This window comes from Abramis brama (assembly GCF_963993115.1).
Source record: "Abramis brama genome assembly, chromosome: 25".
NCBI lineage: Eukaryota > Metazoa > Chordata > Actinopteri > Cypriniformes > Leuciscidae > Abramis > Abramis brama.
The window spans coordinates 23,831,573-23,846,269 of NC_139987.1; the positions used below are offsets into that span (position 1 = coordinate 23,831,573).

At 38.0% G+C, this 14,697-nt stretch overlaps 2 protein-coding genes across 2 annotated transcripts; both read right to left on the reverse strand.

The window, feature by feature from the left end:
* Positions 1–1,929: 1,929 nt before the first annotated feature.
* Positions 1,930–10,628, reverse strand: acads (acyl-CoA dehydrogenase short chain). Its single transcript, XM_084104803.1, has 10 exons — positions 10,561–10,628; positions 9,240–9,403; positions 8,990–9,139; positions 7,607–7,718; positions 7,289–7,440; positions 6,927–7,097; positions 5,904–6,041; positions 5,737–5,832; positions 5,499–5,555; positions 1,930–2,933 (listed from the first exon to the last, which is right to left on the reverse strand). Exons 1-10 carry the CDS (start codon positions 10,586–10,588, stop codon positions 2,781–2,783), a joined length of 1,221 nt encoding a protein of 406 aa, XP_083960929.1. The 5' UTR covers positions 10,589–10,628; the 3' UTR covers positions 1,930–2,780.
* Positions 10,629–11,161: 533 nt separating this feature from the next.
* Positions 11,162–13,318, reverse strand: crybb1 (crystallin, beta B1). Its single transcript, XM_084104804.1, is given in 7 exon segments — positions 11,162–11,510; positions 11,595–11,737; positions 11,814–11,946; positions 12,136–12,254; positions 12,725–12,871; positions 13,145–13,204; positions 13,208–13,318. Coding segments are annotated over 7 exon segments (876 nt in total). The 5' UTR covers positions 13,304–13,318; the 3' UTR covers positions 11,162–11,332.
* Between the last annotated feature and the right edge of the window lie 1,379 nt (positions 13,319–14,697).

The following is a 14,697-nucleotide window of genomic DNA, read 5'->3' on the forward strand; positions in this document are numbered from 1 at the left end:
TTTGCGTTCGCTCAGAGAAACTTTGCGTTCACTCCCTAAATGTTTGCGTTCGCTCCAAGAAACTTTGCGTTCACTCCAAGAAACTTTGCGTTCACTCCCTAAATGTTTGCGTTCGCTCAGAGAAACTTTGTGTTCGCTCCCTAAATGTTTGCGTTCGCTCCAAGAAACTTTGCGTTTGCTCCCTAAATGTTTGCGTTCACTCCAAGAAACTTTGCGTTTGCTCCCTAAATGTTTGCGTTCGCTCCAAGAAACTTTGCGTTTGCTCCCTAAATGTTTGCGTTCGCTCCAAGAAACTTTGTGTTTGCTCCCTAAATGTTTGCGTTCGCTCCAAGAAACTTTGTGTTCGCTCCTTAAATGTTTGCGTTCGCTCCAAGAAACTTTGTGTTTGCTCCCTAAATGTTTGCGTTCGCTCCAAGAAACTTTGTGTTCGCTCCTTAAATGTTTGCATTCGCTCCAAGAAACTTTGCGTTCGCTCCCTAAATGTTTACGTTCCTCTGAGAAACTTTGCGTTCGCTCCCTAAATGTTTGCGTTCGCTCCAAGAAACTTTGCGTTCACTCCCTAAATGTTTGCGTTCGCTCCAAGAAACTTTGTGTTCGCTCCTTAAATGTTTGCGTTCGCTCCAAGAAACTTTGTGTTTGCTCCCTAAATGTTTGCGTTCGCTCCAAGAAACTTTGTGTTCGCTCCTTAAATGTTTGCATTCGCTCCAAGAAACTTTGCGTTCGCTCCCTAAATGTTTACGTTCCTCTGAGAAACTTTGCGTTCGCTCCCTAAATGTTTGCGTTCGCTCCAAGAAACTTTGCGTTCACTCCCTAAATGTTTACGTTCGCTCAGAGAAACTTTGCGTTCACTCCCTAAATGTTTGCGTTCCTCCGAAAAACTTTGTGAAACTTTGCATTCGCTCCATAAATGTTTGCGTTCACTCCCTAAATGTTTGCATTCGCTCAGAGAAACTTTGCGTTCGCTCCCTAAATGTTTGCGTTCCTCCGAGAAACTTTGTGTTCGCTCCCTAAATGAATGCGTTCCTCTGTTCCTTCGCAAAAACGACCACAAAACATTTACAAGATAATGCAAAAGCATTGAATTCACCATGTCCCTTTAGGGGCTCTGTACGTAAAAATATCATAACATTTATTCCTTTTGTGAATATTTTGCTTTGAATAATGTGCTTTTGCTATCTTTCTTTTTAAAAATATATATATTTTTAAATACATTTTTAATGTGTTTATCTTAAGTGTCTAATATATACTTTTTTGGTGGGCCACCTTAACCAGTCCAGGTTAAATATCATCTCACGCATTGTTATAGCGATGACAACAAAAGCCAAGAGCCATGACCTTTATTCTCATTAAAATCATCAGCATCGTTTCTGGTCTCAGGAATTGTGGAACTCTGACCCAGTTCTGAGTCCTGTGAGAAAAGCTTACATGCTCTTAACTGACAGAAACTGCACACAAGAAGTGATGGCGCCTCTTCTTCCCTGATGTGCCGGTAGATTAGAGTCCAGCAGCAGGAGGGACTGAAGCCAAATCTGGTCAAAAGCTCATTTCCCCATGAGCTCAGGAAGAAGGGAGCGCACAGCCGAGTGTTAATTATTTAAACAGGGTTTTTTTTTTTTTTTTATGGATCTCAAACAAGTTTTTTGAGACATTCTTATTGCATTGGTGATTGCTATACAGTTTGTGCGTTCTTTTTTAAATCTTCAACACAAGTTCACATACATATGTTCAAAACTACATTTAAAATATAATGATTTTTACGTTGCTTCAGTCATGGCATCCATGGTAGTGGACACGAAAAAATCAAATAGAAAATTCACTGGCACAAATCTTGTTTTTTAGAGTCATTTCTACATTGGAGAAGAACAAATATTATTATCAAGTAGCTAATAAAAACTCAGCGGGAAAAAAAAAACAGGTCTGAAGGGGTTAAAGATATAAATGGTTTAATTTAAACCATATGCAGAAAATGTTTTCACATAAACCTGGAAATAAATAGTTTTACGAAACTGAAAACAAAACAGGAAAGTGATTATGTAAAATGAATAAGAAATATTTCATAGTCTGCTCTTTTTCTTGATAACTAATCATGTGATCAAATACTAGGACTTACATTTCAGTTCAGTTTAAAAAAAAACAAAAAACATAAGCATTTTCGCTAATGATCTCAAAGCTTTTGGAGCCCACTGAAAATTGTCGATAATTTCAGCATTGTAATTAAATTGACCACATATTCTGTCCAAAGAAACAACTGGAACATGTGCCAGTGCATGTAAGCAGTTTCAAAATCCTCAAAGTGTGTCCCATGTCATGAATAATTTACCTAGAACCAAGAGTAAAAACTATTACTAAGGAATTTTCTGCAGAGGAGTATTTGCTGTTTCAATAAAAACTTCAGATAATTTGTAGTAATAAAATTGTATATTATTATTTATTTTAAAATGCATAACAAATACATCCAATTCATTATGTACAATCAGATATGCATTTAAATTCCCAGTGAAATCAGCAAAGTTCTTGAGGTCAAACTGAAGTTAGTCCTTATGGCTGGTGCTCTAGTATGATTCAATGCAAAAGATCCAGACACTCTACTGCACTCTTGTGGCACAAACATGAAAATGCACTTTAAACAGTCTTATGTCACTCAGAATCAGATAGAGCAACATTAACACAGGCATTCCTTCATTCAGCACTGGCCAATCACAGTAATAGTTCAACCAATCCAGGCACTGTAACGTAACAGCAGTGTTTTGAAGAGCGAGTTGGCGTGGACATCAGCTCTTCTACTGTTGATATTCCTTGAGAATGCTGTTTGCAATGACTAATCTCTGGATCTCACTGGTGCCTTCATAGATTTCTGTGATGCGGGCGTCCCGGTAGTGTCTCTCAGCAGGCATGTCTGTGACGTAACCCATTCCTCCCAGAACCTGGATGGCCTTCGCATTAAAACAAAATACTGATGTTACTGGATCTATGATGTGTGAATGTTTCTTGCTTTAGAAATAAAAATATATACAATCAGGGCTTGACATTAACTTTTTTGCTCACCAGCCACTGTGGCTAGTGGTTTTCTTAAGTTACTAGCCGCTCAGCATTATCACTGGCCACAGTTTTGACATCGATATCATGGGGAAAGACTGCCATATAGATATTTTTAATATTATCTCATTAATTGGCAGCAGGTTTATTAGGCTGCTGTCACTTTAAGACCTAATTCACGGATCCATTATATTGTTACACATACGTTTTCTTTCTCAACTGTTCATGTTCACTTAAAACATAACTGACTGTGCGTACATGAATACTCGCCAACATTATAGCGTTCCCTCCCGAAAGATCATTTTTTGTCATTATTTTGTGTCTATTTGACTTTAAGCAGAATAAGCAGCGAAAAAGAAGTAAATTTAGTTTTGAGAGGCGGCTTTATGTGCCGCACTTTGGGTGAGAGCACAAAATACGCACAATCCCACGCCAAAATTCAAGTCCTGTATCACCAACAAGTGAGTGAGTGAGGGGAGACGGGTTTGTGTGTCTGTCGGAGAGATGAGAGAGAGAGAGAGAGAGAGAGAGAGAGAGAGAAAGCGCTGCTGGTATCGTGTATCTATTCTGCGGAAAATGAGTATTGGAAGCGTTTCAGATATTTCAGGATTGATATGTAGCCGAAAAATCTATATTGCTGGCAACACTAGGGTGACCATATTTTAGTTTTCAGAAAAGAGGACGGGGGCGTGGTTGATGGGCGGGGGCGTGGTTTGGGGAGGCGTGGTTAAGGGGTGGGGGCGTGGTTGGGGGTGAATGCATCAAAAAATACTTGACAAATGCATTCACAACCTTGCAACTATGTTATTGTACTTTAATACATAAAGTAATACATCCTTTCCATTCAATGTTTGGCCCGCAAAAAAAAAAAAAAGTTTCGCTTTTAACACCTTTTACATGACACTATTTATTTTCATGGCCATAGGTTAAAAATCTACTACTAAAATAAAAAATCTACTACACTATTTCAGTAAAAAAAACAATTTCAATCCTCCTGATGTTCTCTTGTAGCCTATACTTTCTTTATGTGGGCTTCTAGGTCGCTAGCACCTTTATTTGACACTGACACGTACGTTCCAGCTTTGCAGTTCATGCATTCTGCTTTACACGGATCCCGACCGAAACGAAAACACAGGGATTTTCTCTGTAAATCATCTGTGAATTTACATCTGGGCTTCTTTTTTTTTTTTTTACGCTGTTAGCTACTTACATCTTATCTCGCACTTGACCGTAAACTGAAGCGTCGAGTCACGCTGCTAAAATTCTGTGAACGTAAAGTCCGCCTACTTTGATTTGATTGGTCATTTCAAATATTCTGACATTGACGAGCAGTGACAGACCAATGAGGCTGAGATGAACACACACACACACACACAGGCCTCTGTATTCTGACGTGCTCTCTGCTTGCCGCTGCGGATTGAGGAACGCGCGGATTATAACAAGACGGGGCGAAGCCGAAGCCGGTTTCATATGTTTTGTGTGCAAAGGCAAGCGTGTATTTAAAGTACACGCTTAATGGCCCAATGAAAAATAATGAAAACCAGGACATTTTCATCACTTTATAAAAAACAGCCAGGACGGCCAGGACAGGATGTGAAAACAGGACATGTCCTGGGAAAACAGCACGTTTGGTCACCCTAGGCAACACTACATCGCACTCAGTTTATTATTTCAGATTCCTTTTTAAAAGACTACATTTGAAAAATGTATATATTACATACAAAACTCAACGCGCCAAAGTGGCTATTAGGAGTGACTGCGTTACACGCCAATGCTGAAATACACACACATTTGGCGGGTGTTAAAGGGATAGTTCACTTTGAAATTAAATTTTGGTATGTTTTAGCTTACTTCAAGGGTATCCAAGATGTAGGTGTCTTTTTTTCCGCAGTATATTCAATTTTGATATTTTTAGGTCAAACCGTTCTTGTCTGTCAGTCATATAATGCAGGTCTATGGTCACCACCTCAAAGAGCACTAGATGTCGCCTTGGCGACGGCATTCGTTCAATGAACTGCCGTCGCCAAGGCGACATCTAGTGTATATATCTATGCACCAGTCTGCGTACACGTCAGATCAGATCACTTGGACGTCGCTGTGTACAAAAGGAAAAAACGATATAAATACTGTTCGTTTTCTCACACAAACCGCTCGTTTCGTGTCTTAGGCCATCAATGTGTACTTACGATGGGGAATTGTTTAATTTGGACGATGGGGAATTGTTTTAATTTGGACTCTGTGCATGCTCTTTGAGACAGTGACCATAGACCTGCATTATATGACTGACAGACAAGAACGGTTTGACCTAAAAATATCAAAATTGAATCTACTGCGGAAAAAAAGACACCTACATCTTGGATGCCCTTGAGGTAAGCTAAAACATACCAAAATTTAATTTCAAAGTGAACTATCCCTTTAATGTCAAGCCCTGTATACAACATACAACATTTCTGTATGATTACCTGATGGGAGACAAAGGTAGCAGCTTCAGATGCAGCCAGTTTAGCCATGGCAGCTTCCTGGAGAACAAAGAAACACACACATATACAGTACATATTTATAAGCTAGATTTTTAACAGTGTCTACTAGGGAGTTTCTTATGCGGTCTCTAGGGTATTTGGAGTTTATCAAGTATAAACAATCAGTTAGCACATTTACCATGAATTTTACAATCGTTTTTTTATGAGAAGACACACTAACCTTAGTAAAAGGTTTCTTTGCATCCCGCAGCATTGCAGCTTTCCAGGTGAGAAGACGAGCGCTTTCTGTGGCCAAGGCCATGTCTGCCAGTTTAAACTGAAAGAGGCATTTATAGATCATCCCAGGTGAAAGATGAAAACACTCAACTTTTCCACTTCCTTCCTTACCTGTATTGCCTGCAGTTTTCCAATCGGAGCGCCGAAAGCCGTTCTTTTGTGAGCATAATCAGCCGCACAGTCCAGCGCTGCCTGCGCGATACCAATAGCCTGCGCTGCGATACCAAGCCGCCCGCTGTCCAGAGTTTGCTGTTAGAGAAGCCATTAGATGTAAAACATCTGCATTAGATCACAAGTGAACAAAGCAAATAGAATGCAAACGTGAAAGTGCTTTATAGAGCTGCACGATTCTGGATAAATTGAGAATCACGTTTTCTTTGTTTTAAACAGAGATCACGATTCTCCCGCAATTCTGAACAGACAACTTAATAATCTGTAATTTACTAGAGGTTCTGACGAAATGTTAATTGCAGCAGTTTCTTTAAAATGTATAATTAATCTGAATTATTATTTTTTTTAAGTTTGAATGAATGATTCAATGACTCACTCTAAAATACTTCACTTTTTTTATTTGAACAAACTCTTGAATGAATGATTCAATGACAAATAAATGTTTTAACAGTCACTTGTCGCCACCTACTGGCGTAATTAATACAATCATTATTTGAAGCGCTATGTTACTTTCTAAAGGGGATTTGCTCTATTTTGATCACTTCCGAAGACATCAGTGTTTATATCCGAAATATAAACTGTTATCCCAGTTCTTCTGTGATAATATGAATATTCGTAACACAGAAATAACCGTATGGTTGAAAAGACGGTTTGTGAAGTTGTTTCATACCTACACGTGACAACAGCTCTCTCTGTATCAGCGGCAGCGCCAACGCAGATCTGAATACTCCGGTGCGATTTTGTCAAAGGTTTAATAGACACAGGCGAATTGTTGTCATTTAGGAATGAAATCGCAGATCTTTTAACGATTAATCATGCAGCTCTAGTGCTTTAGTTTTATAACTTGCCTAAAATTAAATGGTTTTATTTACAATAACTTATAGAAGCATTTTAAGTTTGCTTGAATCATTTTTACATAAAGGAGAAAAACACTGGCATGACAACAGCTTGTTAAAATCATACCATTGCAATTTTAAAGCCCATTCCTCGCTCTCCCAGCATGTTGCCGAGTGGGACGCGGCAGTCTTCCAGAATGATATTGGCAGTGGATGAAGCTCGAATTCCCAGTTTGTCTTCTTTCTTCCCTAAAGACAACCCCGGATGAGGCATCGGCACTAGGAAGGCACTAATTCCCTGAAGCATAAAAAAACATTACCATACTGAAATAATTATAAATATATTTCTTATTTGAAAATGTCCCCTATTCACCCCTTGAATACCAAATCAAATCAAATGGCTATTCACATTTTTCTGAATTATTAATTACAATTATTCTGTATGATCAATCTTTTTCAAATTGGTTCATTCATCATTGCAACTAGCACCTTGTGTTTAAGGCTCTTGTCTGTTGTGGCAAAAACGACGGTGGCGGAGGCGTCCCAGCAGTTGGTTATCCAGGCTTTGGTTCCGTTCAGAATCCACTCGTCTCCCTCCTGCCGGGCCAGTGTTGATGCTGCACCTGCATCGCTGCCGTTTCCTTATAGCAACAACACAAAACAAAAACACGTCTTTAGCACATTTCATACCACACACAGTTGAAATCACTGATGTTACTGTAAACATGACAACTCTATGGATCTATAGATAGTGTGTGACATTGCACCTGTGTTTTTCAGAGCTCACGGAAATGCAGTTGTGGTTACCTGGTTCACTCAGAGCGAAACAGCCCACTTTTTCCCCGGTGGTGAAGGGCGTAATCCACTGCTTTTTCTGTTCTTCTGTGCCAAATTTCATAATTGGACCCAGGTACAGTGACTAAAAACAAATATTTGCTAAATATGTTGTTAACAGTGCAGCTTAAGGACATTTTAAAAACTGAAAATATATTTTGTTTGAACTCTGTTTCAAATGACAAAATATATTACACATTTTTTTTCCCAAATAATATGTTTTGCAATCACCCAAAATGAATTTAAAGATTGGAGTTGTATTTTTAGCAGTGTATTTTTGGCTAATTTTGGTATATTTTTATATGAAAATATATATTTTTGCCAAATGGGCAATGCATGTGTTTGTTGTTTAACCATAATCTTAAAGGGGACCTTTAATGTTCCAAAAAATATATATATTTTCACATTTTTTAAATTTGACGTGTTCGTTCCCGGAAGAAAACTCAAAACTACAATGGAGACGTTTCAGGGAGTTCAGAAACAGTGGCACTGATATATATGTATATATATATATATATATATATATGTATAACTCCCGCTGGAGGGACTTTGTGCTTTGTGATTTTGCAGAGCTTTTTCATGCCGAAACAGCAACATCACACACTAAAGAAACATGAAAATGTAAAAAAGCATTCCTTCAGAAGCATAAATCGTCATAGTTGGGTAAACTTCTATAGCGGTGAATGGGAGGCGACAGCAAATATAATTTTTGTATTTGCTCTAAAAGAAATCCACGATAGCGTTTCAACGACTTTCCAAAAAAGGGAAAAAATATAGAGACTGATTACGGCAGTCAGGAGAGAAAGATGTCAAATTTTGTATTAGAAACACCCTCACAGCAGCGTTAATTAGTTTTTTTGTCATTTACTGCCAAGGTAATATAAAAGTAAAGCATTATAAATGTTTTTTTAAATGACAATATTAAAAACTTTACTAGATTTGCGATGTTGGTAACTGTGGAAATGTGTCATCAGTCAGTGAAAAGAGTCCATGGGACCCCATTTAAGTAAAGGTAGATGTTTCAGCAGAATTATAAGTATAGAAGATACTACATTTGGTTTGTAACTTACGTTTTGAGCACTAAAAAAGTATGTTCTGTGTAGTATGAATGTGTGTAGTATGAGTGAAATTCGTAAGTACTACATCCACCATGTTGTCATTATCATGCGACCTACGGCATCAGTTGCGTCACTTCACTGCCATTCATAAATCCTCTCCCGTGGCCTCATAGGATAATAAAGTGTCTATCGAATGCTCACTTAAGAATCTTGGCGGAAGTAGTAGGTCATCGGGGTACTTTTAGCTATGTATTCGGACAAACTACTTTGGACGTGGCACGAGTAAAAGGCGACTCACATTATTCACACTGACGATTACTCCGGTCGAGGCACATCCTCTGCTGAGCTCCTCCACAGCGAGACAGTACGCGAGATAATCCATCCCAGCTCCACCCAGACTCTCTGGCACCTCTACAGCCATGACACCCATCGCTCCGAGTTCTTGAACCTACACCGGTCAAAATCAACCACAGTCATCCTCATATGCTCAAATCAAGAGGCAATGACTATTGTAGACTGTGGAGCTCCATGGCGGAGGTTTCTTTTACCTGCTTGGCTGGGAACATGTGATCTTTGTCCAGCTGGGCAGCGATGGGCGCAAGTTCCTTTTGGGCGTAGTCCCTACACGTCTGCCTCATCATCTGGTGCAGCTCTGGCAGCTCCGCCAACTGAGTCAAACAGCGAACGCCATGGCCTACAGCCATGCCCAGAGCTGATGGATAGAGAAACGTGGATGATATCAGCATATACTGTATGAATTTTCAAATGAATAATGATAAAACAACTTAAGAGAGCAATTAATGCTACATGGATTAACCTGCATAAATGACACCTATCACCATAGGTCACCAGTGTTTACCGAGATTGATTTTCGAGAAGTTTTATTCTATTAAAAAGAACAGCTGAACAAATAAAATATATTGTTTAAATTGTTACTGCCTTTAGTTATTATTTTGGAATAAATGTAAAACTGCTTAAAACACTAACTTGATGAGAATTATACTTGGTTTTGATAAATAGACCATTAATAACATTGTAAACCTCCAAAATAGATTTTTTTATGTAATGTAAGGTAATATTTAACCAAGAAAATGCGACAACATTAAGTGTAACTGGGACATGTATTTATATTTGATTTATATTTTTTTTAAACTGTGAGGACTTTCACCACTGTATATGCGAATGAAATAACGCGCATGCGCAGAACCTGCAGAATAAAAGTAGGTGAAAGATCATGGAGAGCCTGCGCGCACTGTCCATAATAGCTAATACTATAATGTTAAAAAGAGCATTAAAGTGTAGTATTGTGTTTGTGTACATGGTTAAATCCTTTCATATAACAAATCGAAGTTCACAAAGTGTGATTATTTTTTAAATAAGGACCCTGAGTGACATTTGTTATGAAATTTAAATAAAACAGTCAGCTGTCACCTGTCAGGGTACAGATTAAACCCATACATGACAATAACCACCCAAAATAACACGAACACAGCAAACTAACATTTCATATGTAATAACGTGTTCATGCCTTATAATGGAGAAGCCATTTCAAGTTCATTTTAATAAGGTAAGCACTGCACATGATTTTCTTATTATATTCGATGACTAGTTTGTTGTCTTAAATTAAGTCCTAGCCGAAACAGCGTCATATAAAGGGAATAATTCTATGTTAATATTTATTCAGTTTCCAAAAGAGATTCAGACAGTCAGATGTTGTGCACTTTGATGTGCTTAGAATCATTCTGCACTGGTCCCTTTAATGAAGCAGCTGCAAATGCATCCAGCGGTATATTACATGCAGACAGAGTCGCTCATGAGCTGTGATGACACTGGTGTAAACATGCAGTAATAATCAGTAACTCTACTGACCTCTCCGTGCTTTGAAAAGCGCCGCCATCTTGGCTCTAATAGGTCTGCTTTCGCAACAGCAAACAGGAAGCGGTTTGCGAGCGGTCGTGTCATGTGATCATGACGTTACGCCGATGTTATTATTTTAAGTTTAAAATACATTTTTTTTTATTATATTATTTTATTGATGTATATCCATTCGAAATGTGTAAGTAAATTAAGGTTTCAATGCACTGAAATCATGATTTGAGTTTACATTAATTTATAATATTTAAATTGACATAATAATGTTCATTTATTTTATGTCAAATGTCTAGATAAAATAAAATATTTCTAAAAGTTTATATTACAATGTTTTAAATAAATGTATATTTGATTTATTATTTATATATACATTTAGAAAATATTATTAACCCTGTATTATATTATATTTGAATGATAGATTATTCTTTTTTTACACAAAAATAGCTCTAATAGTAAAAATAAAAGAGATTTTGAATATTAATATTTCCCCTAAGAAATAGTTTTTTAGCCTAATGAATTGTGTATTTGTATTGCGTTCTTTAATGTTACTGATTAATGCTAATGAGAAAATTAGGAAAGAGTAACAAGACAAGTCAGCTTTTCTTATTTTTCCAAAACATGTTTATTATTGGCATCATAAAAAGGCAGTTTTATGTCCTGGACCATTTAAATTAATCTATTCTGGGGTGGGAGAAGTCAGAGAAAAGGGGGAGGAACGGGGATAAAAAGTGCCATGAGAAGGCTAGTTACTATGCTGCAAGTTCACTGTTCACTGTTTAGCGGCGGTCATATTGAAGCAGCCGCGCTGGTGGAACTGCATGTCCCTCACACGGCGCATGGACTGAATCTGAGGCTGGAAGGCGCAAAACTCGTTGTAGTGTCTGTAGTCTCCGCACTCAAACAGATACTGGTATCCTCTGTAGCCGGGGTACTGGTATCCCACCCAACTTTAAAAAGAGGAAGAGAGTCATTCAGAATGTGTGAAAGATGGGATATCATTGCTGTTTGGTTAGTTTTGATGTGTTACTCACGCTCCACCGGGGACCCTCACGCTGCCCACTCTGTCGCAGAAGCCATGCGCCCACAGGGTTGGCACGTCATCCTCCTGGATCTCCATCTTGTTGCCGTTGAAGTCGGACAGCTCAAACAGGCAGATCTTGTGCTCCATGGGGTCCTGTAGGCATTATGACCAATTAGAGGCATGCATTTGAATTCAGTTAGTGTAAAGGAGAAGTTGCAAAGTGTCGTACCATGCGGATGGGTCTGAGGGACATGAGACAATCACTGCGGTAGCTGTTTGACCAGGTGTCCCAGCGAGGATACTCGCCCTTCTCCAGGATGAACATCTCGCCACGGAAGTTAGTCTGCTCGAAGGCAACAAAGCTGAAGACATACACATCATGGAGAGATGTGTACCAGACAGTGGATGAGGGGGGGGAAAGGGATGACAGCATGAGTTTGGAGGGGAAAGGATGGTACCAACTCTATAATAGTTTCTCAATGATCCTAAAATAACACTGATTTATGCTTTTCTCATCCACATTAGACACAATCCATTGGTCAGTGACTTACGGGCCGCACTCGACAATGATACTGCGGACTCTGTCCATTCCGCGTTCACAAACGTTCATGCACTCGTTCTGGACCTCCATCATCCTGCCCTGGAAGTTCTCCTGGTCGAACAGGAAGATCTGCAAGAGAAGAAGACGTAGACCATGAGCAGGTATCCCACTTACTCACTACTGACTTCATGGATAGTCTCTAATCATCTTTTTTGCAGTGAACCTTTTTGGGAAGCATCTTAAAAGAACCATTTTTCTTAGTGTGAAGAACATTTATATAATAATCTTAAGAACCTTTTTTCCACTTTAAAGTTTCCATGGAGGATCTAAATGGAACTTTATATGCATATAAAGAACTGTTATTTTTAAGTCTGCTGAAGAATCCTTTTGATTCCGCAAAGAACAGTTCTTAAAAGAACATTTTAATAATCTTAAGAATATTTTTTTGGAATGGATATTAAAGGGTCTTCATGGAACCATTGATTTTTTTTTTTTTTAAGAGTGTAGGTTTCATGCTAATCCCAACATTACTTAAATGTCACTTGGTGGTTTGTCTGCCCAAATCCAGTCCTTCAAACCAGCTGAACACAGTTACTTACTTTGTAGTTCCCCATGAATCCGGGGTCTCCGGTCTTGAGGGCCTTGCTGGTGGGGGCAGGGGCGGGAGCTCCCTTGTCCTTGGCATCAGTGCCCTGGTTGGAGGCGGACTTGGTGGTCTGAGACATGGTGAAGGGGTTCAAGAACGTCTGTGGGAGAAAGAGCAAAGGGTGGGAAAGGTCATGAGGCTTGAAATTGGTGCACATACTCCAAAATATCCATCAGGGCTGGTGTTGTGGGACAGGGGTTGAATGTTATGGATGGTAGGGTTTGGGCTTTGCATTTAAAATGGCTGCTTTCAATCCCACAAAAACCAAAACAGAAAAATAAGTGAATCCAGGGCAATTCCCTATACTACATCCATGAGATAATAGTGAAGGGACTCCCAGCTGTAGCTGTATCCACTTGACCTGGGCTCTTACCTGCTTGAGTACAGCTGTGCTGGGATGGCTGGCTCGTGCTGGCCCCCTCTGACCAGTGCTCTAGCTTTTATACCCTGGCAAGGGGAGTGCAGAGGCGCTCGGCGTACAATAGAAACACGTCGTCATCAGAGTTTGCCCGTGCCAAAGCCGCAGGGTCATCGCATAGCCCAGAAGGCTCACCCTGAGCGCCTGTAAGCATTTTACTGTCAATGGAAAGCCCTGACAATAGCACTTTCCCCTTTAGCCTACACTCTATGCTATAGGCTACATATGGACGAAACGTACACACACAGGTCAGAGGTCACGTGATGCTAATCCGCTCTACTCTGCTCCCTGACTCTCTTGAGTATAACTGCTGTGATGTTTGCATCAGAGTTACACTCTTATTTCAAATGCATTCTTGATGTTTACTAACATTGTTGGAGAACAACAAATTTTACATATAATATAATAATATAATATTTATTTAAATTGTAAGTACAATTATTATTTTCATATTTTTCATTGATTTTGTTATGTAAATATATAAAACAAAATTAATGAAAAATATGAAAATAATAAATGTAGTTTTAAAAATATTTATTAAAAAATATAGATTTTTTTAAAGAAAAAAAATCATATTTTTCATTGATTTTGTTATATATAAAAAAACTAAATCAATGAAAAATATGAAAATAATAAATGTAGTATTAAAAATATATTTATAAAAAAAATATTGTAGTATGGATGTAGTATATATAGCTACATATTAAATATTATATCTAACACAATGTATTATATTTAATACACTTAATATTATTATTACTATTGGGGCATACTATTGGCCATAAGAAAATTAATATTTTCATATTTTTCATTGATTTTGTTATGTAAATATATAAAACAAAATTAATTAAAAATATGAAAATAATAAATGTAGTTTTACAAATAATATTTATTAAAAACATATTGTAGTATGGATGTATATAGCTACATATTAGATATTATATCTAACACAATTATATTTAATACACTTAATATTATTACTATTGGGGCATACTATTGGCCATAAGAAAAGAAACGTCTATATACTATATCGGAAAATACAAATACATTGAAAATGTAATATTAAGCTTAAAAGAAATAATGAGAAACTGAATGATTGGGATTGGGAATCATTGTGTTTCTCATGATCTCTTTGGATTAATATTACATGTTAAATGGCATTTTTGAAAACATGCCTGTGTCTTTAAATGTAGTGTGATAGCAGATGCAGAATGAGCTTGTTATGCAACTGAAGGATTCCACATGGAGTTCCACAGAATCTCACTGGCGCTCTTTGAACCTGCGCTGGGAGATTTACGGCCACAATCTTCTGAAATGAATGCTGCAATAGCCCTGTAACAACCGCAATGTATCTCTCCTCACTGACTCTCTGAATGATTAGAAATAACCTTTGAAAAATAGGAGCAGCCTACAAACCTTAACATGATTTAGCTTTATAGGAGGCTTTTACTGTTTTTATCTATCTTCATTTATATACCGGTTGTAAATGTTGTTGTTTTCTGACATGA